The 23,919-nt window shown below is 46.8% G+C and overlaps 1 protein-coding gene across 9 annotated transcripts in view; it reads left to right on the forward strand.

The window, feature by feature from the left end:
* The window catches only part of LOC147624099 (uncharacterized), a 144,392-nt gene that overhangs the window by 21,808 nt on the left and 98,665 nt on the right, over window positions 1–23,919 (forward strand). For 8 of the 9 annotated variants that reach the window (XR_015269261.1, XR_015269259.1, XR_015269260.1 and 5 more), the window contains 2 exons: window positions 18,752–18,949; window positions 19,107–19,214. Coding sequence is in view for 6 of the 9 variants with exons in the window: in XM_086820756.1 (XP_086676882.1) it covers window positions 18,752–18,949; window positions 19,107–19,214 (306 nt within the window). In the remaining 3 variants the exon portion in view is untranslated. The remainder of the gene's footprint in view (window positions 1–18,751; window positions 18,950–19,106; window positions 19,215–23,919) is intronic. The other variant, XM_086820759.1, reaches the window with a different exon arrangement.

Here is a 23,919-nt window from a genome sequence, read left to right on the forward strand (position 1 = left end):
AATGCAAACCTTGTTTAAGCCCTTTCCAAGGGATGGATTAGAAGGAACAAACAGGGGTCTTCCAAGTGCTTTCGCAAAATCTCCAATAGAGGGCCATAGCCAAGGTGGTAGGTCCACCGAGACCGGACATGCATTGATGAGCCCATTATCCACATTGAAGCATGGGTCCCATGGTAAAACATGGATAAAGCTTTTCATAAAAAACAACGGGGCCTTGGCAAGCACCTTGGGAACCCAAGTGGGATCAGCTAGAAGGACATCGTAGTACCCTTTTTTTAGATAGAAGATCTCTCTAACCACAGGTGCTTGTAGAATCTCCTTTTCCAGCCAACCCTTAATCTCATGTCTGGAAAGAACCTTCCCTGTACAGTATAGCATTAACCCACATGAGGCAAAGAGTGCTACTTGTCTGTCCACGAATTCAGAAGAAACTGAGACTTCTACTGAGTTTGCAGAAGATTCTCCTCTATTTCCCTCTATGTGTTGAACTTCTGACATGCCTTTTTCTTGTAGAGATTGATACATTCTCTTCTTAGCCCACTCAATACTTTGACAAGCCATGGCATCAAGTCCAAGAGAATCCATAAAAGTTTTATTACCTCCTTTCACCTTATTAATGGCCTGTTTGACCCCCAGCAGAGGCATCTCGTCCTGAGCATCAGCCCATTCCTTCATCTGCATATCTTCACCAATTACTGGAGATGGCATTAGGCCTGTCATGACAGGTAACTTTCCCACTTCTGTCAGATCGCGCTGCACACTTGCCGGTAGAGGTACAGGCGATTTTCCCCCTTCATGACTGTGTGACCTAATTAGTTCATGACCAGGCGAACTTACCGCTTCTTGACTGTGTGACCTAATCAGCTCATGACCAGGCGAACTTTCCCTCTCTTGATTGCGTGAGCTTTCTCCATCTTGTCTGCAAATAACATCATGATCAAGACAGGCCGATATTTCATCTTTACGGCTGTATAAGATGTCGAGATCTTCATCACTAGATAGCCCTGCTTCAGATCGACTCTTATCTCCCCCTTGCATATCTTCACCAAGTGCCTTGATCGCTAACGCAGATAGCTTTCTCCCCTTCTTTTTTTTTAATCGCGACCATCTCTTTTTTCCAAACCTATCACAGTTTTCCATTTTTGAAAAAGATTTTTTCTTAGCAAAAATTCTACAATTAAAAGCATACTAGTAGCTAAAAATAGCAAAAATTGTAATAATAGGGGGGTGCTAATAATAGCTAGGGCTAGAATATAAAAGACACATTTCACACTTTAAGTTGTTTATGTAAAAGTTCTAAAGGAAAGAGATTAGTAAAAGTAGGTTGATTATAAGGGCTAAGGCTAATAAATTCATAAAATGACTTTTAAGTTAATAATCCCATAAGCATAGCTTTTACTGGCTAACTTGGGGATTAGATTGTTTACCTAGGTGTTAGCCTTAAATACATAATGTGTCTTTTCACACGTGGGCACCCACCACATGTACGATCCGTCCAAGATCTCCCTAAACATAAGCAATAAGATTAGTACTAAAAAGAAGGGGTGCAAGGAAGCTCACCTCCCACTTGTAAGATCTCTCCAAGATCTCCCTAAACATAAGCAATAAGATTAGTACTAACAAAAAGGGGTGTAGGTAGCTCACCTCCCAACCGTAGGTTTGCGATTGCAAACCACTCTTGAGCTGAAGAGGCTCACTCCCATCTGCGAAGACAATGGCAAGTCTTTGGTCTAGGCTTAGATCCACTGTCAACAACATAACAACTGTCAATAATAAACCCACAAGTCACTTATATAGTGATTATTGTTGCTTTAAATAACCAGCTATTCATAAATAGCTAGTAACTATGGTTTTACTAATAATCCACCTTAGCCACCTGAATCAGCTTGCTTTCCCTAATCCCAAGGCTACCCTAACACTATTAGATTAGGCTATGATCCCAAGGATTAGCATTAGTTACACAACATATTTCCTGTAACATGCGGAAGCTTCGTGGAAGAATCGGTAACTTTAATGCTCAGAATTCAGCAATCATTCACGTAACGAATATAATGCACAAAACTGAAGAAGATGTGCAAAAAATAGAGAGAAAGAAAGAAAGAAAGATTTTATTAACGTCTTCCAAAAGACCGAACTCGGCCTATGAGACAAATCGGAGTACCTGTATGGGGTATCCTCTGTCATCCCAACAAAATGAAAAAGTACTGAATAAAAAAGCTGAATCTGGGTGTGCAGGGGATGGAGCTCTATTACTAGGAGAATGCAAAGCTATATGCATGGAGTATACAATCATGATATGCAACCTAGCTAGCTCCATCCTGTACCATACTGGGGGTATAAAATGGTATACATCAGTGAAGGGGGTGTCCACAGCTCCCTGAAGAACATGCCTGGGTGTGCTCTGAAGCGAGCCAGTCGCTCCGCACCCTCTCTGTGAAACTGAGCTCTGATCTCTGTCATCTCTCTCTGGTATAGGCGTGGTGTCCGAAAGCCAGGTGTCCTCTGTCTCCTGCGGGCTCTAAGTGTCTCTGCTCTCTGGAGAGTAATTCCCTGCCGTGTAGGGGCTGGGAGGGGTATGGATCTCTGAAAAAATGTAGTAATCTGTGTCTGTCGCCCCCCCTCTGGAGCTGTCTGAGCCTGTAATAATGTCTCTCTGTGGCGCTGTATGTCTAGAATGTATCTCCCCAGTATGCGCTGGTCTGCTGTCTCAAAGATCTGGCGTAGGGAATGTGGCTCTCTGAATAAAATGGGATATCTCTCTCTGATGGCTGTATATGCTCTGCATCTGCATACATAATGCTCCTCACTCTCCACCTCCTCTCTGCACAATCTGCATACCCTCTCCTCTCGGGGGATCCGTGCTGCTCTGCCAGTCTCAATCTCCAATCGGTGTGATGAAACTCTGAGCTGACCAATAGCCACTCGAGAGAGAGAGAGAGAGAGAGAGAGAGAGGGAGAAGAGGACACATTACTTGGTACCCAAAATTATGTATTTGCTTTATTAGAATGATGTAAATCTGAAAATAAAGACTGAATCTTGACCTGCACTTTTCACCTTGGTTGGAGCACTCCCCTTGGCTGTCCTGGCCCTTCGAACGCACCACCACTTCGTGAATAATGAGATGCTAAAACTGAATTATGGCTGGGCTTTTTTTACCCTCTACTGATGCTGGTCAGCCAGCTCAACAGAAGTCAGGCTGCTGAATATCGTCGACCAGGCCACAATAGCATTAAAGGACTGGATGGTGTCCAGGCTGCTGGGCAGCCTTGTGCAAGCCATGTGGGCTGCCCCCACATCAGGCCGACTGGCTGGGCAGGGCTCAGGGCCCTGTTGGCTGCCTGGCCAGGGCCCCTGGGGCTGGCCGCAACAGCCTTCCCAGCCCATACTAGGGCTGGTGGGCACAGCATGGGGCCCTCCTGGCCCCTTGGGGTGGTTCTAAACCTGCCCCATGGCCACTATAGGAGCGTTAAGCTCCCTTCTGGGGTAGCCTTATGGGCTGGTCCCTTTCTACATGCAATCCTACATGCATCTAGAGACGTCCGGCATCTAGTTGCAAACTAGATACACACATCATTTGACATCATTCCAGAGGGAGACTCATAGTACGATAATGCACTGCTTCATGTGTAGGATAATGCACACTTGACCTTGGACGCGTAGAGTGGAACCCTGGCTGACTCGTCCTGGACTGGGCTCACATGGGACTAGTTTCCACTCTAGGTCTTGCACATTCTTGTTCAGATATGTCTATATGGCATCCAAGTGCGGGATGCACGTGACATCCCCTTCTGCTTAACTTGATGGAAGCTGCATAGCCTCCAAATAGTTCGTCAATAAAGGTGGATAGTCTTTTGTCAAGCCATACTGCTTTGTGGGTCCCTTGGTCCTGAAACTTTGTGAGGAACTGTCTTTCTCTTCGGCGGGAGCCATGTGTGAGGACTTCCTAGTCTATTAAGACATAATTAAAATTGAATACAAGAGCTAAAGGTAATTAGAGAGCGGAAAACTGAGTTGTTTGCATTGTGACACAAGGCCTTGTTAAATAGGACCCGAAGAGGTACAAATGAAGAGGCACATCGTTGTCTTTTGGACGTAGAGGTGTGTCCTTTACTCAATAGATGTGTCCCTTTAAATGATTAAAAGTAATTAAGGGTAATTAAGTCACAATCGTGACATTCCCTCACACTTAAAATAAGATCCATGGTTATATAAGTGACTGTTGTTGGCGAAAGAACTCTTGAAGTAATTTTGGGTACTGTTGTAGATTTTCATCACTTTGCCAAGTTGAATCTGAATCATCCAAGTCTTTCCGTTGTACTAAGAATTCTGTAATAATCTTTTGCCGAGTTTCTTTATGTCGTACATCAAGAATCTTTTATGGGATTAAGATCATATGCTCATCTTCAATCTCTGGAACATAATCTGAAATATCTGGAATTGGAGAATCTCCTTGTACAAACTTCTTGATCCATGATATGTGAAAAGTCGGATGAATCTTTCCCCATGAAAGTGGTAACTCCAACTTATAACTCAAAGGAGAATTCTTCTTAATAATCCGAAAAGGACCATGGTAATGTGGTCACAATTTTGGAAAAACTGATTTCATTGTTTTATATCGATGAGGAGCCACGAACAAAAGAACCATGTCACCTTCTTTGAATTCATCATGTCGGCGATGTCGGTTGTGCATAAGGATGAGCTGCATAAGGAATCTTATGATGTTCCTTTACCAAGAGTTTACGCATACTTGTGTTATGAGGGACACAAATGCGAATAACATAATAAGCCATGGACAAGAGAATAAGCTGCATAAATCTTCAAATCAGAAGGACTAAAGTGTGGAGTTGTAATCACTCGAAAAGCATTTGCAAAATCTTGATCGTCTGTATAATGATTCACAAAAGCTATTGGAATGTCGATTTGAACTATAGAAATCACCATTTCTAAGGCTTGAGGCATTCGGCTAAGAGCATCGGCAACCACATTAGAAAGGCCAGGAACATATTCAATAGTCATATGGAAGTTTGCCAGATACTCCACCCATCTGCCTTGTCGTGTATTCATAACTGGTTGGGTGAAAATATACTTTAAGGAATGATGATCTGTCTTCACAACAGAATCTGCTCCCAAAAGATAATGTTTCCAGGCTCGATAAGCATGAACAATTGCCAAGAATTCCTTATCATACATTGGATAACGTTTTTGAATTGCTGAATGCTTATGACTGTCAAAGGTGATGGCTCGGCCTTGTTGCATGAGAACTGCACCAGTTGCAAGATCAGAAGCATCTGTCATAACTTCAAAAGGAAGACTGGGGTCTGCGATTGCCATTATCAGAGTTGTTGTCAATGCCACCTTTAGCTTATCAAAGGCATGAGAAGCATCATCTGTCCATCGGGAAGCAGGTGCTGATTTCAAAACCTCTATCAAAGGTGCTGCAATTTCTGAAAACTTAAAGACCTTCGTGTGATAAAAATTGACAAGACCCAAGAATGATCTGACATCATGGATATTTTGTGGTGTCGGCCAATCCTGAATAACTTGTATCTTCTTAGGATCAACAGAAATGCCTTCAGTTGAAATGATGTGCCTGAGGTACTCTAGTGATGCCTTGAAAAATTCACTCTTTTCTGGGTTGACAAAAAGTGCATTATCTCGTAAAACCTGAAAAACTGCATGTAGATGCTTTTTGTGCTCATCGATTGAAGCACTAAATACCAGAATATCATCTAGATAAATAATCACGAACTTGTCCAGAAATGGTCGAAAGATGTCATTCATGAGACTCATAAAAGTTGCCGGGGCATCGGTTAACCCGAAAGGCATGACCAAATACTCATAATGTCCATACTTCGTGCGGAAGACAGTCTTATGCTCATCACCTTCACGAATATGGATCTGATGATATCCGGACTTGAGATCAATCTTGGAAAATACTTTGGCATGAAGCAATTGATCAAATAATTCATCAATTTGAGGAAGAGGATATTTATTTTTAATGGTCAGTTTGTTGAGGGCACGATAATCAATGCAAAGTCGCATTGACTTATCTTTCTTTTTCACAAGCAAAACTGGTGTACCAAAAGGACTCTGACTAGGACAAATATGACCCTTGTCTAAAGAAATACCGAAAGGGGCGCCAAGCTTTGGGGCCAACAGGTGTTGGGGCATTCTAGCTCCAGTTAATTTTGTTATTTATTTGGACTACAAGTGGAAGGGTGACTGCTAGTCTACCGCACTTTGGTTTCTACCAGAGGCCGGTTTCAAGGTTCCGTTGCCGGGACCCATCATCAACTTTCTTAAGGAGGTGAGCTCGTGGTTGATTGGAGGAAAGTCATTGCTGAAAAATTCAGCAGCATGTCAGACACAGAAGACGAATATTTTTATAATGAAGAGGAAGAGGAAGAGACCTCTCCTGAGAGAAATGAATCTGAGGACATTCTTGCAGGAGAACAGGTTGCAGATGATGAACAATATGAGGATGTAACACAGCCAGAAGATATGCCTAGTAGAGAGGAAGATGATGCTCAGTTTAAAAATCGTTTGGCCGGTGTAATGGATGTGTTTATGCAGCTCACACAAAGTGAGAAGTTTGCTGAATTTATGAGATCCCGTTTTGAGCCTGAAAAGAAGAAGAAGAAGGTGCGTTCTAAGAACCTACCTTAGGGTCATAGTGGTGCCTTCCCATAGGATATATCTTTTGGACAGTTTCCGAACATGCAACATGCTTTTGGTGCCAACTCACAGAGTTCCTTCTTCGCACAGCCATCTATTCCTCAGCAGTCTATGCATCCAGGTTATTTTGGTGGTGGCTCTGTGTTCCAATCCATGATTGGGGGTTATCCTCAGGGAGGCTTGGGTATGCCAGGGACTTTTGGAGCTAATTTTCAGCTTGGTATGCAAGGGAATATGTATGGTGGTATGCAGTCCGGAATGCAAGGAAACATGTTTTGGGGGCATGCAACTTGTAATGCAAGGAAATATGTATGGGGGCATGCAGCCCGGTATGCATAATGGTATGTTTGGAAACATGGCTGGAATGTATGGCATGCCAGGTGTGGGAATTGGTAATGTTGACCCTATGATGGGCATGAATGCTGGGGGTAGCAATCTTGTGAAGCCACTTCCTTACGATAATCTAACGCCTATGGGTAAGGCGAAGGATTATAAGGAAGGGGGAGCTGCTGTGAAATTTGATACATTCAGTGGAGCCAAAGATAAACTAAAGGCACTTACCTTTTTACAGCAGTTTGATGCTGCTTTTTCTGGTGGTAATTACACGGAGTCCTCTAAGGTGAGAAAAGCTGCGACTTTTCTCAAGGGCAATGCATTGCAGTGGTGGTCTACTCTTCTTTTGCAGGGCATAGCACCATCTACTTGCGTACAGTTTAAACAGGTGTTCTCTTCCGTATGGCTCACATCTACTTTTGAGGTGGATGTAATGACAGCATGGCACAAGTTGGATGCATCAAAGTGTGAAAATCTAGAGGATTATAATAAGAAGTTTTGGGAAGCCTTACTCCCAGTTACTTCTTATCGTGCAGTGCCTTTGTCTGAGCATGTGGAGAAGTATTGTTGTGGGCTGCCCAAGGAAGTGCGTGACTATTGCATAAAGACTCGAGTAACAAATATGTCACAGATGATAGAGAATGCTATGACAGCAAATGCGTTACTCACTGGAGTCTCATTTGGATTTAAAGGCAGTAAGAACTCGAGCAAGAAATCTGAAAAGTCAGGGCATGCTTCGCGTGATGCAAAAGGGTCTACATAGAAACGACATAAGAAGTTGCCAATGCCCAAGAGAACTCCTGAGGAGAGACAGGCTTTGATGGATGCTCGGAAATGTTTTTACTGTACGGAGGAGGGACATATGTCTTTTAATTGTCCCAAGAGAAAGTCCCAAAAGGACTCTGACACCAAAGGAGAGCCCAAGTCAAAGAAACCAAAACCTTCTGCAGGGTTAGTTCCTGATCTTGTTGGGGGACAGCCAGGTGGTGAAGAGACTGAGTTGTGCAGGGCATGGAGCAAAGTGAGAGATCAAAATGCCTTGATATTCTTTGAGACAGGTGCTAGAGCCAACTTTATTTATTTCACCGGATTTGGCTGGCCGATTGGGCATCCGTGCAGAGGAGATGGGGCCTTTATATGAGGCTAACATGGCTTGTCCTGGGTATGCAAAACCCATCACTCCTATTATTGGGAAGCTCAGGCTTCATTTGCAGGGTTATGTGGATAGCGAAGAATTTTTCATCTTGCCACGTGATGGATGTGATGTTTTGTTGGGAATGCCATGGTGCCACAGAGTACATGCGGTGGTGGATACATACAATAGGAAGATCACTTTGACTCATAGAGGGAAAGAACATGTTTTGAATGTAAAGCTAAAAGGGGAATCTGTTCCTATTGTATCAGCTTCGGCAATTTCATCAGTAATGAAAAAGCATCTTTCCGCGTACTTGATTTATGTGAAGGATGCAAAAGATGATGAGTCTAAGTCTAATTTGTCTATGTTAGATAAGGACAGGACTGATTTCTTATGTGAGTTCCAAGATTGTTTTTTCGAGTCATTGCCAGGAGAACTTCCTCCGGAAAGGCCAGAAGATCATGCCATTGATCTAATTCCGGGCAGTACTCCACCAAATAGACCGCCGTACCGTGTTAGTGCAGCCCAACAAGAAGAAATTATGAGTCAGGTACAGGAGCTGTTGAATAAAGGGTTGATACAGCCTAGCTCATCACCCTTTTGTTCACCTGTACTTTTAGTGCAAAAGAAGGATGGTTCTTGGCGCATGTGTATTGATTACAGGACGCTGAACAAGAATACCGTCAAGAATCGATTCCCCATTCCGAGGATCGATGACATTTTGGACCGCTTTCAGGGCTCCATAGTCTTTAGTCGGATTGACTTGAAAAGCGGGTATCATCAGATACGTATTAGACCCGAGGATGTGCATAAGACAGCATTTCGAACCACGTTTGGGTTGTATGAGTTCTTGGTTATGCCCTTTGGTTTGACAAATGCACCTGCCACATTTAACAGAATGATGGACAGGATTTTCCGGCCTCATAGAGCGTTTGTGGGCACATTCTTTGATGATATGATTGTGCATTCACAAACTAAGGAGGAGCATAGAAGGCATTTGGCGATTGTGTTTGCAGAACTCCGGAACCATAGGCTGGTTTTTAATGGCAAGAAGAGTGAGTTCTTCTTGCAAGAGATACACTTCTTGGGGCATATTGTGTCTAAGCATGGAGTCCGTATGGATCCATCGAAGGTGGAAGCAATTCTTAATTAGCCAGATTTGAGGACCGTGCATGATGTACGCAGCTTTTTGGGATTGTGTTCCTATTATAGGCGGTACATACTATGCTTCGCCTGGGCTTTGAGCCAGGTTGGATTCGAGGGGTGGCGGCTTTGTATTCCACAGCTCGTAGCCAGGTCCTGATTGCAGGAGGACGGGGCTAAGTTTTGAGCTGACCAGATCAGTCCGTCATGCCCCGTTTCTTTTTCTCTTCTTTGCTGAGGCTATGAGCATGTATCTGACGGCAGAGGAGGTTGGTTTGAGAGGACTCCAGCTCCCAGTCCGGGGGGAGGACCTGCTCGATGCTGAGTTTGCTGATGACACAGGCTTATTTTTGCATGGCCAGGAGGCCAATCTTCATCGGGCAGAGCAGTCGCTCGAGGTTTTTAGTGCAGCTTCGGGAGCATTGATCAATTGGCGCAAGACAGTGGCCTTTTGGATCAGTAGGGCTCCCACTCCGGCATGGAGCCCAGACCCGGGTTTTAGATGGATTCCTCTTGGCACAACAGTGCGATATTTGGGATGCCAGATTGGACTAGATTTGTCACCTGAGCAGCAGATTGCCCCGCTACTTCTGAGCATTCGGAAGAAGCTTTTGTATTGGAGTACAGCTCGGCTATCCTTGGCTGGGAGGGTGGTGGTGGCAAATCAGGTGCTTTTAGCGACCATGTGGTACATTACGTCTTGCTGGATCTTCTCGAGCTCTTGCATCAGCCAGGTTGTACAGAGGCTGATTAGGAACTTTCTTTGGTTTGGGCGGGATGGTCAGCCAGCCCGGGCAAAGGTTGCTTGGGCAGTTATTACACTTCCGCTGGCCCAGGGAGGCTTGGGCATTATAGATCCAGTTGATCAGAGTAGAGCCTTATTGGGGAAGCTTATTGTTCGGGGGCTGCTTCCAGGCGCTGAGCCTTGGAAAGAGCTTCTTTTGCAGTGGCTGCAGGCTCGGGCTCCCCGAGCAGGGGGCACTTGGGCACTTGAGATACGATGGATCTTCATAGAGATGAGGAGGACAGGCCTCAGTAGAGGATGGGAGGACAGATTTGCCTTGAGCATCCTGAGAGCTTGGGAGTTGCTGAGATCGGGGCTCTCTCAGAGAACCCCTTCTTGTGTTGAGGAGCGGGCCAGACAGCCGCTCATCTGGAGCCCAGCGGTTCGCACAGAACAGGGTCATATGCTGGGTTCTCGGCCTCGTCTAGCCTGGGGACCATTGGCGGCAGGCCCAGCACGTAGTTTTGGAGATTGGCAGGCCTTCTGCAGCCTCCCAGAGGAGATCCAGGTGGAGAGGCTGAGTCACTTCAGAGGGGGGTTGATTATGAGGGATGACATTCAGGAGGCACTCACAGAGGAGTGGTTCACGCCTCTCGAGCTAGTGGCCCCACGGTGGATGGGAGCCTTTACACAGTTGGAGATTCTGATTGCTGTCAGAGCTTGCACTGAGGATGGCAGATGCCTCTACTATGAGATCCAGGATGAGGGCAGACTTCAGAGAGTGGAGGTGGAGTCGCCTTTGGTTGCAGAGTGCATCTTTCAGAGGATACGGGTAGTGGCCGCCGCTTCTCGGAAGTGGCATATTGACCCAGACCCTGCAGATGTGCTCCCAAATTGGTGCATATGGGCATATGCAGCGCGCCCCTTGGCCTGGCTCCAGTGGGACCCTGGTGAGTATGAGTGGCATGATCCTTATGCATCCCTTGAGGCCACAGAGATCACCTTTTTCCAGTAGATTGTTCGGTTGGGGCGACATATTTTGACGGCGAGGAGGATGGTCTCTCCAGCTGCATCGGGGCACTGGCGGCTACAGGGACTCTCACAGGAGTTCCTTGAGGATTTTTGGACCCGGCTCCGGGCTAGTCGACAGGCACGCAGGATCTCGACTTTCCAGTGGCTAGTCGCCCACAGGGGCTCAGCAGTTGGCACCTGGCTTGTCTACAGCGGTCTTCCGGCGGCCTGCGTCCGATGCGGCCACCCTCTGGAGACACAGAGACATTGCCTCTGGGACTGCCCTCAGGCGCAGCAGATTTGGCTGCGGATGCTGCGCATTCTGGGCCCCCTCTCTCCAGAGGGTATGTATACGTGGGGTGCCGCTGCTTGGTCGACTTCGTCAGGGCCTGCTATGGGCTATGAGACGGAGCAGGACAGCCAGGCCACCAGGTTCATTAGGGGCCAGCCTCGCCTTGTTCCTTCACCGGATTTCTCGTCCGCCAGCTGGACACAGGAGAGGGATCTACGATGGGAGCTCCTCAGCAGCCTCACCATCTGGTTCACCTGGAGGGCCCGGTGTTTCAGGGCCTTTGAGGGGAGACTGGAGCCACCAGCAGAGACTGTTGGGGGGATTTGGCAGGAGTTGATCCTTACCCTACGAGGACAGTATGGCCGCATCCGGGGCGACTCGGATGAGGCGATCTTGCGGCGCCAGGCTTTTCACACCACTTGGCGCAGCGGCCCCTTCTATACCTTACATGCGGGGTCTCCCCGTTGGCACTACAGGCCACCTGTTTGGCTTTTCCCCCCTCCTATTGTATGAGATAGCCCCTCAGTTCTTTGTACTGATACTTGTACTTTTCAGCACCTAGGGAGAGTCTCCCTGGTTGCCTTGTTTTGTTCTCTGCTCTGTTTTCTTATGAGCAGGAGAGGATCTTTTGTAGCCCTACGGGCGTTTTTATATAACTAATGAAAGGATCTTTTCTCGAAAAAAAAAAAGTCCTCACCAAGAAATCTAGCTCGGGCCGTCGCCTCCCAGAAGGTGAAAATGTTGTCAAGGATACTACGCTCCTTGACGAATCCTGTCTGGGTAGCATGAATCAACTCCCCCAAGAAGGGCTGGATCCTCAAACTCAAGGCCTTTGCTAAGACCTTGTAGACAGTATTGAGGATCGTAATAGGTCTCCAATGCCGAATATCATCTGATACTCCCTCCCCCTTGGGGATAAGAAAGATCAAGCCCTCTGAAAAGCTCTGTGGCATCACCCCAGTGTCCAAAACATACTGAAAGCCCCTGCGGAGGCCTGGCCCCAAAAGGTCCCAATAGCGCATAAAAAAGGCAGGCGTCAATCCGTCCTCCCCTGGGCAACTATGGCGCGGAAGGACCCTCAAGGCCTCAGCAAGCTCAACCTCTGAAAGAGGCTCACCTAGAACTGTACGCATACGATCTTTGACCCTCCTCTGCACAAAGGGCCCACACAGTGTGTCAGCAAGCATCCCGAGCCTCAGTGGCTCGCTCCGCTGAAAGCAGGTCTCTATAGAACCCAGTGGCAATGGCTCTGATCTCCTCGGGCTCAGTAGCTACCGATCCGTCCGGCCTCCCAAGCTGGCGGACTCTTGCTCGAGCATGGCGGGGTCCAGTAATCTCAAAAAACTCCCCAGTCACTCTATCACCAAGCTGCGTCCACTGAGAGGCCTGGCGACGATAGTAAAACTCATGTCTCTGCTCCTCTGCCTCTCTAACCTCCTGGCGTGCCTGGCTCAGCTCTGGGACGCCACCCACTCACATGCAGGCTGCTGCTCCTAAAGGCTTTGAAGCGAAGCAAGGCTGCGTGTCAGCCGATGCTCCCGCTCGCGAGTCTCTCCCAGCCGTGTCAAGGCTGCAGCGTGCAGAAAAGAGCTAAGCTCGATGAGTCCCTGGGCACATTGGCCTGCTGCATCCTGGTCGGAGCTCTAACTATCATGCCATATCCTCTCAATGTCCTCAGCGAGACTAGGATCTGTAAGAACCCTCTCTGGGATCCTCAAGTGCAAGCTGGTCTCCCGTGTCCTCTCCTCAAGTGTCAAAATAACTGGCGCATGGTCTGAAAAAGAGGTGCCAGCGAGAATGCCAACGGAGCCCCCTCGCTCCCCTAACCTGTCGCCCACATAGAAGCGATCAATCCGTGATAGATTAGTCCCTCCCTACCGGCGATCCGACCGAGAGAAACTAAGACTGTCCTGAGAGCGGGAGAAGGCCCCATGTTGCCATGCATCAGTGATCCTCAGTGACATGCAAAATCGCTCCCAAGCTGCAAGCTCCGTGCCATGCAGTGTAACATGATTGCCTCCCACCCTACCGGCCGGGTCCTCAAGCATGTTGAAGTCTCCCCCGACACACCAATGTGCGGCCTCTGGCAATGCATCCGTAACCTGGGTCCAGAACTCTGCTCTGGCACTAGCATGGTTGGGCGCATAGACATTGAGCACGCCAAAGAGCTCATCATGCGTCCTCAGAATGACATACTGTGCTCGACTAGGCACAATGATTCCGCGATCCACAATGGCCTGCTGCCATACATCCGCAATGACCATACATGCTCCTCCCTGCCCACCCAAAGGGCCAAACCCTGCAGACCAAAAGGTGTCCCATCTACCAGGCATCACCGAACCATATCTCCGGATCGTGCTGTCACCCAAGTGGAGACACAGAGACATTGCCTATGGGACTGTCCTCAGGCGCAGCAGATTTGGCTGCGGAGGCTGCGCATTCTGGCCCCCCTCTCTCCAGAGGGTATGTTTACGTGGGGTGCCGCTGCTTGGTCGACTTCGTCAGGGCCTGCTATGGGCTATGAGACGGAGCAGGACAGCCAGGCCATCAGACTCATTAGGGGCCAGCCTCGCCTTGTTCCTTCACCGGATTTCTCGTCCGCCAGCTGGAGCTGGACACAGGAGAGGGATCTACAATGGGAGCTCCTCAGCAGCCTCACCATCTGGTTCACTTGGAGGGCCCGGTGTTTTAGGGCCTTTGAGGGGAGATTGGAGCCACCAGCAGAGACTGTTGGGGGGATTTGGCAGGAGTTGATCCACACCCTGCGAGGACAGTATGACCGCATCCGAGGCGACTCGGATGAGGCGATCTTGCGGCGCCAGGCTTTTCACACCACTTGGCGCAGCGGCCCCTTCTATACCCTACACGCGGGGTCCCCCTGTTGGCACTACAGGCCACCTGTTTGGCTTTTCCCCCCTCCTATTGTATGATATAGCCCCTCAGTTCTTTGTACTGATACTTGTACTTTTCAGCACCTAGGGAGAGTCTCCCTGGCTGCCTTGGTTCTGTTCTCTGCTCTGTTTTCTTATGAGCAGGAGAGGATCTTTTGTAGCCCTACGGGCGTTTTTATATAACTAATGAAAGGATCTCTGCTCGGAAAAAAAAAGAAGAGATGTTGATGCTTTTGTTAGGCAATGCATCGTATGTCAGAAGGTAAAGTTTGACCGTCAAAAGACACCAGGGTAACCACAGCCTTTACCTATTCCAGATAGACCATTGGAGAGCATTGCCATGGATTTTATATTTGATCTTCCACGTACACAAATGGGCAATGATGGCATTTGGACTATCATATGCAGGTTCAGTAAGCAGGCTCATTTCATTCCCGTGCGTAAGACGATCAAAGTTGATCATATGGTGAAGTTGTTCATGGCGAACATCTTCAAGTATCATGGCTTGCCTTCGTCTATCATTAGTGACTGTGATCCACGGATGACGAGTTTATTCTGGAGAGGGTTGTTTGACAACATGGGTACAACTCTCAAGTCATCTTCATTTCATCCACAAACAGATGGTCAATCGGAAGAGGCTAACTCTACAGTGTTAGATCTTCTTAAGTGTTATGTGTCAGAGCACAAGCAACAATGGGAAAAGTATCTTCCTTTGGTGGAGTTTGCATATAACAACACTGTCATAACAACACTGTCCATACCTCGACGGGCAAGGCGCCTTTTGAGATTGTGGAAGGAGGGAAGAAGGTACCACCCATTTTGCACACGAAGGATAAGATCTTTGAGGCTGATCAGTATGTGGAGAATATGGATGAAGCTTATCGGAGAGTTAAGTTGGCACTCCAGAAAACTCAGCAAAAGTAGAAGAAAGCAGCAGACCGTCACAGACGTGCTTTAGAGTTTGCATTGGGTGATTGGGTTCTTTTGCGATTTGAAAAGGCTAGGCTCAAGAAGATGAAGGGTAAAGAGCACTTATTCCCTAAGTTGAGCATGCGCTATTATGGACCTTTTCAGGCATTGGAAAAGATTGGTGAGGTGGCCTATCGCTTGAAGCTACGAGATCACTGGAGGATTCACAATGCATTTCACGTGAATCTCCTTAAACCTTTCTGTGGGGATGTGCCTGAGGATGTATCAGATGAGGCTCAGCCGGAAGTTGAGGAACTTGATGAGGTTCTTATTCCAGAGCAGATACTGGCACATAAGGAAAGAAAGGTACGAGGTAAAGTTTCCCGTCGCTATCTTGTGAAGTTCAAGAACTATTCACCGATGGATGCGAAGTGGATGGAGGAAGGTGACTTAACAGATTCACCTCAGGTTTTGCTGCTTTATCTCGATGCCTTTGAGTTGGAGCCGACTCTTGTTACGGCTCATTCAGGTTCAGCAGAGCATGGGTCTGGAGCATTGCCTGATGCTCAAGAGGGGGGCAGCACCTCCTTTCCCTTGATACAGACAGGCTCAGATGACATCTAGAGGTCGCTTGGTGCAGTTTTTGTCTCACCCGAAGGTACTGATGTGGTTGACAGTACATCTGTTTATGGGACTTCTATGATATATGTGTACTAGTCACATTGGATGTTGTGGTTGTGTATGGTTCACAGTGGTATACAACTTGGACTACTACTACGCCATTGGTTTGCAGTGAATGTTGTTACATATGCATGGCTTAGAGAAATTGGGACGCTGATCTTGCCATATTGTATATTTCACTTTGGATATTTTGCTGTATCACCAGATTGCAATCGAGGACACTTGCCATTTTTCAAGAGGGGGGTATGTCATGACCCTGTGAAAATGGAACAGCACAAGTGTGGGCATGGTGGTTGGTGAGCAAGATAAATATTAAATGATTCATATTTGGGGTGCCCGGGCAAATAGAAGTATGGTGGACATCTTCAAATGTGAAGGGGGACCAAGGACATTAATATTTTTAATGTTTTAACTTTGGGAGGCCCCTAGGCATAAGTGGCCCTTAGGAACTTTAATGAACATTAAAGAAAGGGGCCTAGGATATTATTGGAAGGGGGGTAACTCCACTTTTGGGAGTTACACGCCTCTCTCATCTCTCTCTCTCTCTCTCTTGCTTTTGGGGAAGCGTGCAAGCTACATGCGTTGAGGAGAAGGGAAACGTGAGTGGACTGGCTGCTGGTGTTTGGCTGCGTACAGAACTGCCCGTACAGACAAGCCGTACAGTACTGGTCGTACAGACCTAAAGACTCCAGGCCGTACAGAGCAGGTGACGGCTGTGGTTGCAGGCGGTGCTGGCGACCAAAGTGCAGACGGCAGGCAGTTGCAGATTCAGGCGGCGCTGGTAGGTACGGACAGCAAGTACTGTCCACGTGGCTGCTGTACGATTGCAGGTACAGTTTCAGGCGACGCTGGTTCAGGCGGTTGCAGCTCTATTGCAGGCTGGTTCAGGTGACGCTGACAGGGTACCGTACAACAGACACAGGCGGCGGCTGCTGAACGTCAGCTGACACAGGCGGCTGCTGCAGGTGCAGAACTGTACAAGCTGGTATAGTCGGGTACTGCAGGCGAACACCTGTACGGGCAAATTTAGGCGACTGCAGGCACAGTCCGTACAGTCCTGTACGGACAGGTACAGTCAGGTATTGCTGACCTGTACGGACAAGTACAGGCAGGTACTGACCTGTTTAGTCATGAACAGTAACAGGCGGCGCAACTCCAGCTGCAGGCGGGACTTTATCAGAGCATAGTTGGTGCATCAGTCAAGTGGTTGCAGGGAGGAAAGTACAGACAGTCTTTGGCAAGTACAGACTGGTACGATCGGTTCCACGGGTGCAGAACCACGCATTGAATTGGTAAGCTCTGAACTTGTCCATCTTTCTTTCTTTCCATTGGCTTATGTCTGTTGCAGAGTTGTGTTATCTGGCCCCTTGTGAGAGGAGGGGTATGGCCGTTTGAAAGGGTGGAAACAGAGACTGGACAGTGGATGTAAATTTGAACTGAGTTGTGGAACCATGTACATGGAATATGCCAGATGTGTGCTCAAGGCTGCCCTGCTGAGTTGTCTTGGTTGATGAGAGGGAAGCACAGTGTGTTGTTTTTGTGGGACACAGATCTGTGTATGAATCCTCTGTGCTAAGAGGTCTTGAGGGCTGCCAGATTGGACATACAGGTTCATTCTCCTGGCTGGTTTTGTTGTACTCAGCTTTATATCTCATTGAATTTGAATAAAGAAATACCGAAAGGGGCGCCAAGCTTTGGGGCCAACAGGTGTCGATTTCATTTCAGTTTTGGGGCATTCTAGCTCCAGTTAATTTTGTTAGAAGGGTGACTGCTAGTCTACCGCACTTTGGTTTCTACCAGAGGGGCCGGTTTCACAGAGTAGCCATCATTAGGGCAACCTGTAGCGGTGGTAGAGGCTAGTGTGCAGCAAGAGAGTCTTTTTTAATGAAGAGAGAGGGCTCTAATTTATAGATTTGGGCCTCCCATGAGCTAAAATGGCAAGAGAAGGCTACAATGACAAGTGGAGAGCCACACAATAGCTGGAGTGACAGGTGTGAGGCCACTTGTCTCACTTTGATCCACTTTCTTGCCACATGTCCCAAAAGAGATGGGTTCTCCCATAATCTTTACCTCTAAAAATATCCCAACTAGTAGACATTTTGTCATAAGCACTTTGCCAACTCTTGGTATCTGCTCAATTCCAGATGTAATGACACGAACAGAATTTCCATCGGAGTTGGGCCAAAAATAGCAACTCTCCTAAATTTTAGGAGTGTGGTTCTTTGTATTCTAGGATAATCCCCCATTCCCAAAGCTTGTACTTTCCAAATATTTAGACATCCTGGAGTCCACCAGACCCCTTTCATACTGGGAAATGTCGAGGTTGGTGACATCTTCTATTACATTTCATCATGTATTATTTTGGCCTCATGGGTCTTGACATGATACTTCTCAGATGTATCACTCATGGTCTCATAATCCCTTGGGGTCTTTTGTAGACTTTAATGTTACTTTCTTTCTTTCTTTTTTGGGCCGCTCCCAGTACCATAGGAGTGACTTAGTCAGCTGATGTTGAGAGATGCTCATGGATATTGATAGATTGATGCTTTAGATCAGGATTGGATACACATTAATCCATCTCGAGACATCATTGTATACATTTTGTTGTTGTGTGCTGCTTTTTTTCCATCATGATGAGATTCCATGGACATCATTGTACACTTTTTGGTCTCATAGACCCTTTGGGTCTCTTGTAGACGATTAATATAACTTTTTCTAGATGATGCGTCTGTCGAATTCGAGCTCTGTGATATTTTGCTTTCACCTTGCATACAAAGTGTGTTGATTATACTTTACATTATGACCTGTGAGAAGTCAAACAGTCCATTAATTTCTATGGGGCACCACTACTTACATGTCTTGTAGGTATTAGCCTTTATAATTCTCCACCTCTTTGATGTGGAAAAAACACTTTACTTCTTGTCTTGGACTCACATATTCTCATGGCTTGAAACAGGACATGAGCAGGTGCTCTAGCTCTTACCATGCTTCTGAGAAGGCCTCACCAGTTTTAAGTGCAAGAATGGAACCTGAAATTCAGGAAGAAGCGAACTTGAATGATGCAAGGGATGTCTCATGTTTTTCAAGCAGACTGTCTTCATCCACTATTGAAGATTTTGCTGCAAAGGTTGCAGAAAATGGTGTTCTTAGCTTGGTATGTACCTTGAATGTTTTGATCTTCGTCATACTTGTACAGCAGCTGACACTGGTCAGCACATTTTCTTGAATGCTATTCACCTGTTTGTAGTAACTTTCTGTGGTGATATAAAGAAGTCTTTCTATGACCAAAGCTGTCTCGAGTCTTTGTACAGGGTGAAATGAACACAAAATGCATGTTGCCACCAGGAGAGGAACAATCTTTTCCCAGTGATGATGACGATACAACATTTGCTTTTGGTGGGAAGCAGATAAACAAGAAGGTAGCAAGGGGGGGTCTTGTACAACTTTGGAAAACTGCTTTTCAATAACGTACCTTTAGCTCTTTCTCGGGGTCTTGTACAGGGTTTTGTTTAATGTCTTGGCATTTTGTCTATGCTATGCATGATGGAGTTGATGATTTGAAGCTTTGTGAGTAGACTCTCATAGACTTGGGATTGCACTTTGGTTTTTGTTAAGTCTAGGAAATAACCTAAACTTTCCATAAGTGTATCTTTTTCCGTATAAGCTGGCATGCAGATTTATTATGAAGTGTTTGTCCAAGTTGCGGCCAGCTGGTTTTCTTCTTTTTATCCAAAGCGGTGCAATTTGCCCAACCAGCTACTGTGTGTGTGTGTTATCTTTAGTGCTAGCCTTCATGATGGCTTAGTCTGCCCTTCAACCCCAGACTCAATTTGATGGTTTATCTATGAAGCTTTGTCTACTAAGGTGACATATCTCTAAGCATGAACCGGTACCTACTCTTGGGCGTTGATGAGGCGAGGAGGTATGTCATAGGACATAATCAGTGCTCTGCATAATGGAGTTGAAGATTTGAAGCTTTGTGAGTAGACTCTCATGGAGTTAAGATTGCACTTTGTTGTTGTTAAGTTTGGGGGGAAAAAAATTATTGGTATATCTTTTTGCCGTATCAGCAAACATGCAGATTTCTCTTTAAACCTTTGTCCAACTAGTTTGTATTAATTTTTTCTATCCAAAGCAGTGCGATTTACCTAGCTAGCTACCATTTTTTTTTTGTGTGTGTGTGTGTGTGTGTGTGTGTGTGTGTTCGCCCAAAATGCATGGTGGACTGAATGTTCTTAATATTAATTATCATGTACTGGCAAGAAAAGCGGCATTGCTACACACTTTTCTTGCACAGAACAACCTTGGACACTTATGGTAGTAGCAATGCGTACAAAGTTTCAAACATGCTGATTTAGCAAATGGCAGCTACACATTGGAATACATTATTTGGATATGTGCATGGAAAGATTCCTGGATGCCCATACACAAGCAGATTGATTGCTGACTAGAAAGAAGTGCTCCAATATCTACATTGGTCTAGAAGGCCTCCACAGATAGGAATTCTTTGAGGCACAAAAATACACATCGGAGTAGACCTTTTGCTGCTCCGTTGGTGCTTACAACACCTTGACCATCTTATTTCTTGTCTATTAAAGGAATATGTACTGAGGGCGTGTTTTATCTTTCCTACATGCTCAAAGAAGATGGGTTTTTAAAAGGCATTATAGACATCCATGGCTGCAAATTAGAACCCAATTGTATCCCTTTGAGAATGTGTTACATGACCCTCAACACAATAGATTGGAAGATTGGATACTACAAGGACACGAAACACTTGTTTCAGTAAAATTTTCTTTCTCACAAATCACGAGAGTGAGAGTCTATAGATTGATCATTTCGTAGCCTTGGTTCCAGAGCATGCAAACATGTTTGATATATGAATAAGTCGGAAAATGGTGGAAACACACTTTGCAGAAAGTATGGAAAAGCAAGCAACTAAAACAACGAGTATTCTTCTGGAGATGGATTGCAGGAGTACTAGCAAACAGAAAGATTACTATTGCTCAATGTCCAAGGTGTTCATGCTTTGATGAGACCATCCAACACTAGCTATGGCACTGTATTGACACCCATGATTTCTTTCATAGTTTATCTAAGCGTTTGCGTGCCAGATTTCTTGCATAGTTTATTTGTGCGTTTGCCTGGTACACTTTTCTTGCATAGTTTATGTGCGTTTGCCTGGTGTCAGGCTAAAATTTGAAAGGTGTTTTTGGTCAGTGTACATATGGTGCGTGTGGTGTGCGAATAAATTTTGCCTTGAATGCCCTGGCAAGTGTACAGGCCGAGTGGTTTGGTTGTGAGCTGGTTTATGCACGTGTTTTGTTTTCCGGAAAAACGCTGGAGATCTGGAGTTTTATTGCATCAGTATGGTGTGCAGATGGATACTAAATGCAGGGCACCGACGACTGGAATGGTAGTGTTTGGAGATGATAATGATGCTGATGAAGACGGCAGGCAACTCTTGCATTTATTTGGAAATTATGGGCGCCGTATCTTCTGGAAAAAGTATAAGGAGAAGGAGAGTTTTTAAACATTAGTGGATGGCCATTACTTGTGGCTTTGAGGCTTTTTGAAAAAAATAAAAAATAATATAACATGGCCAATTAAAAAAAGCTACGTGAAGGTATGGTGGGCTGCCAACTCATTGTCTAGAAGGCGAGCGTGATAGCCGCTTCGAGAAGGTAACGCGGTCCAAGAGCTGGAGGTGCCTGCTGTAGAGGAAGTGCCCGGGGGGAGGCCTATTGTGTAGACAAAGAGCCGGGTGTGAGAGAGGAGCGCACGACTGTTGGCAACGACTGCATAAGGGCAGAGGACGCCTGGTGGAGTCGCTACAACGGGAGAGGTAAGGCGCCGCCTTGTGCGAGGGCAGTGTTGCTGCAGAGGTCGCCACGAAGTCGGAAACACCCAGGTGGTCGAACCAAGGGACAGAGCGCAGGAGCCGCCTAGGAGGTAGAAGGTGACAGAGAGGGCTGCAGAGGTGAGTGGGGCCTCCCCTCGTCAAGTGCAGACAGCGCAGAGGAGTCGGGCGCTGCAGCTGCTAAGAGAAGGCTCTGGTGGTCGGCTGCTGTGTAGCAATGAGGGGTGACCGTCAAAGGCTCTGGGGAGCAGAGGCATATAACCGCCTAGTAGCAGAGAGAGGGTTTGTGGTTGTGCAGCTACAGCCATATGGTGTGAAGGGAGCGTAGCCAATTCTGCAGAGAGTTTGAAGAGAGTGGTGGTTGCCAAGAAAAAATACAGAGGCTGGTGTGGGCCTTGTATATTGGTTATAGAGGGGCTGGTGACAGTACAGAAGAGGCTGCAAGTCTCTTGGGTGATCGTGATAGTATGGGTTGGTGATTGGAGCAGCAAGGGAGGGCTGCTGTTAGGAAATGGTGAATATGATGTGGCTTTGGCTGGATGCAAGGGATGGTGATGCTACGTTGAGCAGTAGTTCGTGGTGCTGAGGATTGTGCAAGGCTCTGGTGGTTGGTGAAGCTGCTGGTCACGACACACAGAGAGTGGGAGCTGCTGAGTCGAAGGTTAGCTGGTGTGGACGCCTTCTGGAGAGAGTAGCTGGTCTTGTGTGGGCGATGATTGCAGGCAGTGCGTGGATGCTGACCGGAGAGGGAGCCTTGGGTTTTTGTGTGGATTGGATGCAGAAGAGGTGCTGATGTGTGGGCTGGAGACAGTGGGGCTCGCCTACGACAATCAGGTAGCAGCTGGAGACAGAGAATAGCCGAGCTACAGAGAAAGTGAAGAAGGGTTGCTGGTGTGGGCGCCCTCTGGAGATTACAGGGACTGGGAAACAGAGGCTTGGTCGTCAGACGCAAGGGTGTATTCCCTTGGCAGTAAATCCTGGCCAGAGTCTTGGTCTTGGTGTATTTGCTGAGTTTGTACATGGTTGATGCTGTATATGTTTTTTGTTGAATGATCATCTGTCCTTCATGGTTTTGAGCTGTCTTATGGTGTGGGTGGGTGGCGAATGTTGAGAGAGTGTTCCAGCCGGTGGCTGGTGGTGCCCCATTCGTGGTAGTGTTTCCAAGTTTGCGAGGTGGAAGGGCTATAGAGGCAGGTTCTTTCTTCTTTTTTTCACCTCACATCCTTCTGGTGCCCCCACTGAGGATTGCTCAGGGATTTCTCTTACGAGGGTGTATGCCCCAGAGTAGGAGATTGAAGGAAGGTGTTTCTGGTTTTGCTTGGGATTGGAAGTGAAGTTTTGGGGTTAAGATGATGTCTTACCCAGTGTTTTATGGTGGTCCGAATGAGGATGTGGCAGATTTCTTGGAAAGGATGGAGGTTGCATGCATAAGCAACCATATTAGTGAGCAGGTACAGGTGTTGCGGCTACTGAGCATTTGCTTGAAAGGGGATGCAAGGATCTGGTACAGGGCTTATGAGGAGTCATTGAGGGTTGCTGTTCCACGCATTGAGATGACTGAGAATGGATTAAAGACAGCACTCAGCAACAGGTTCAAGAAGATAGAAGACCCTGACAAGGTTTGGCATGAGGTGCAAGCTCTGACACAAGGTGAGTTTGAATCAATAGATGATTATATGAAGAAATTTTCTTTGCTTTGGGAGACTCTATGCAGGGCTTTAGGGGAAGACCAGGTGCCGCCTGATATGATGAAGAAAAATAAGTTTGTAGCCGGGCTTAAGAGGAGTATTCGTTGGAAAGTGGAATTGAAGAAGCCCAGGTCTTATGAGGATGCGGTAGAAATTGCTAAGTCAAAAGACTAGAAGCTGCAACGAATGAATCAGCTGAGGATGATTCCAGTTGTAGCACAACCGGAGATTCGTAGAGTGGAGGCTACACCCATGAGTGCAGTGATTGAGAGGATGAAGCCCACAGATGGTGCGACAAGCTAGTCAAGGGGTACCTATGGTTCCTGCAGGTTCAGATGAGGGATTGCGGCAGGATATGAAGCAGATGGTTGATCTTATGAAGAATTTGAGCTTAAATTTAATGGGAAGTACAGGTGGTGGACGTGGTAGAGGCCGAGGTAATAATCCTGAAGGGAGAGATGGACAAGCAGGGTATGGACGTGGTCGCGGTAGGGGCCGTCATTTCATTCCTACATGCTGGAACTGTGGTGAACTTGGTCATCTGAGTACAGATTGTGATAAGCCTCAGCGTATGGG

The sequence above is a fragment of the Cibotium barometz genome, chromosome 26 (genome assembly GCF_041138505.1).
Source record: "Cibotium barometz isolate CiBa-2024 chromosome 26, ASM4113850v1, whole genome shotgun sequence".
Taxonomy (NCBI): Eukaryota; Viridiplantae; Streptophyta; class Polypodiopsida; order Cyatheales; family Cibotiaceae; genus Cibotium; species Cibotium barometz.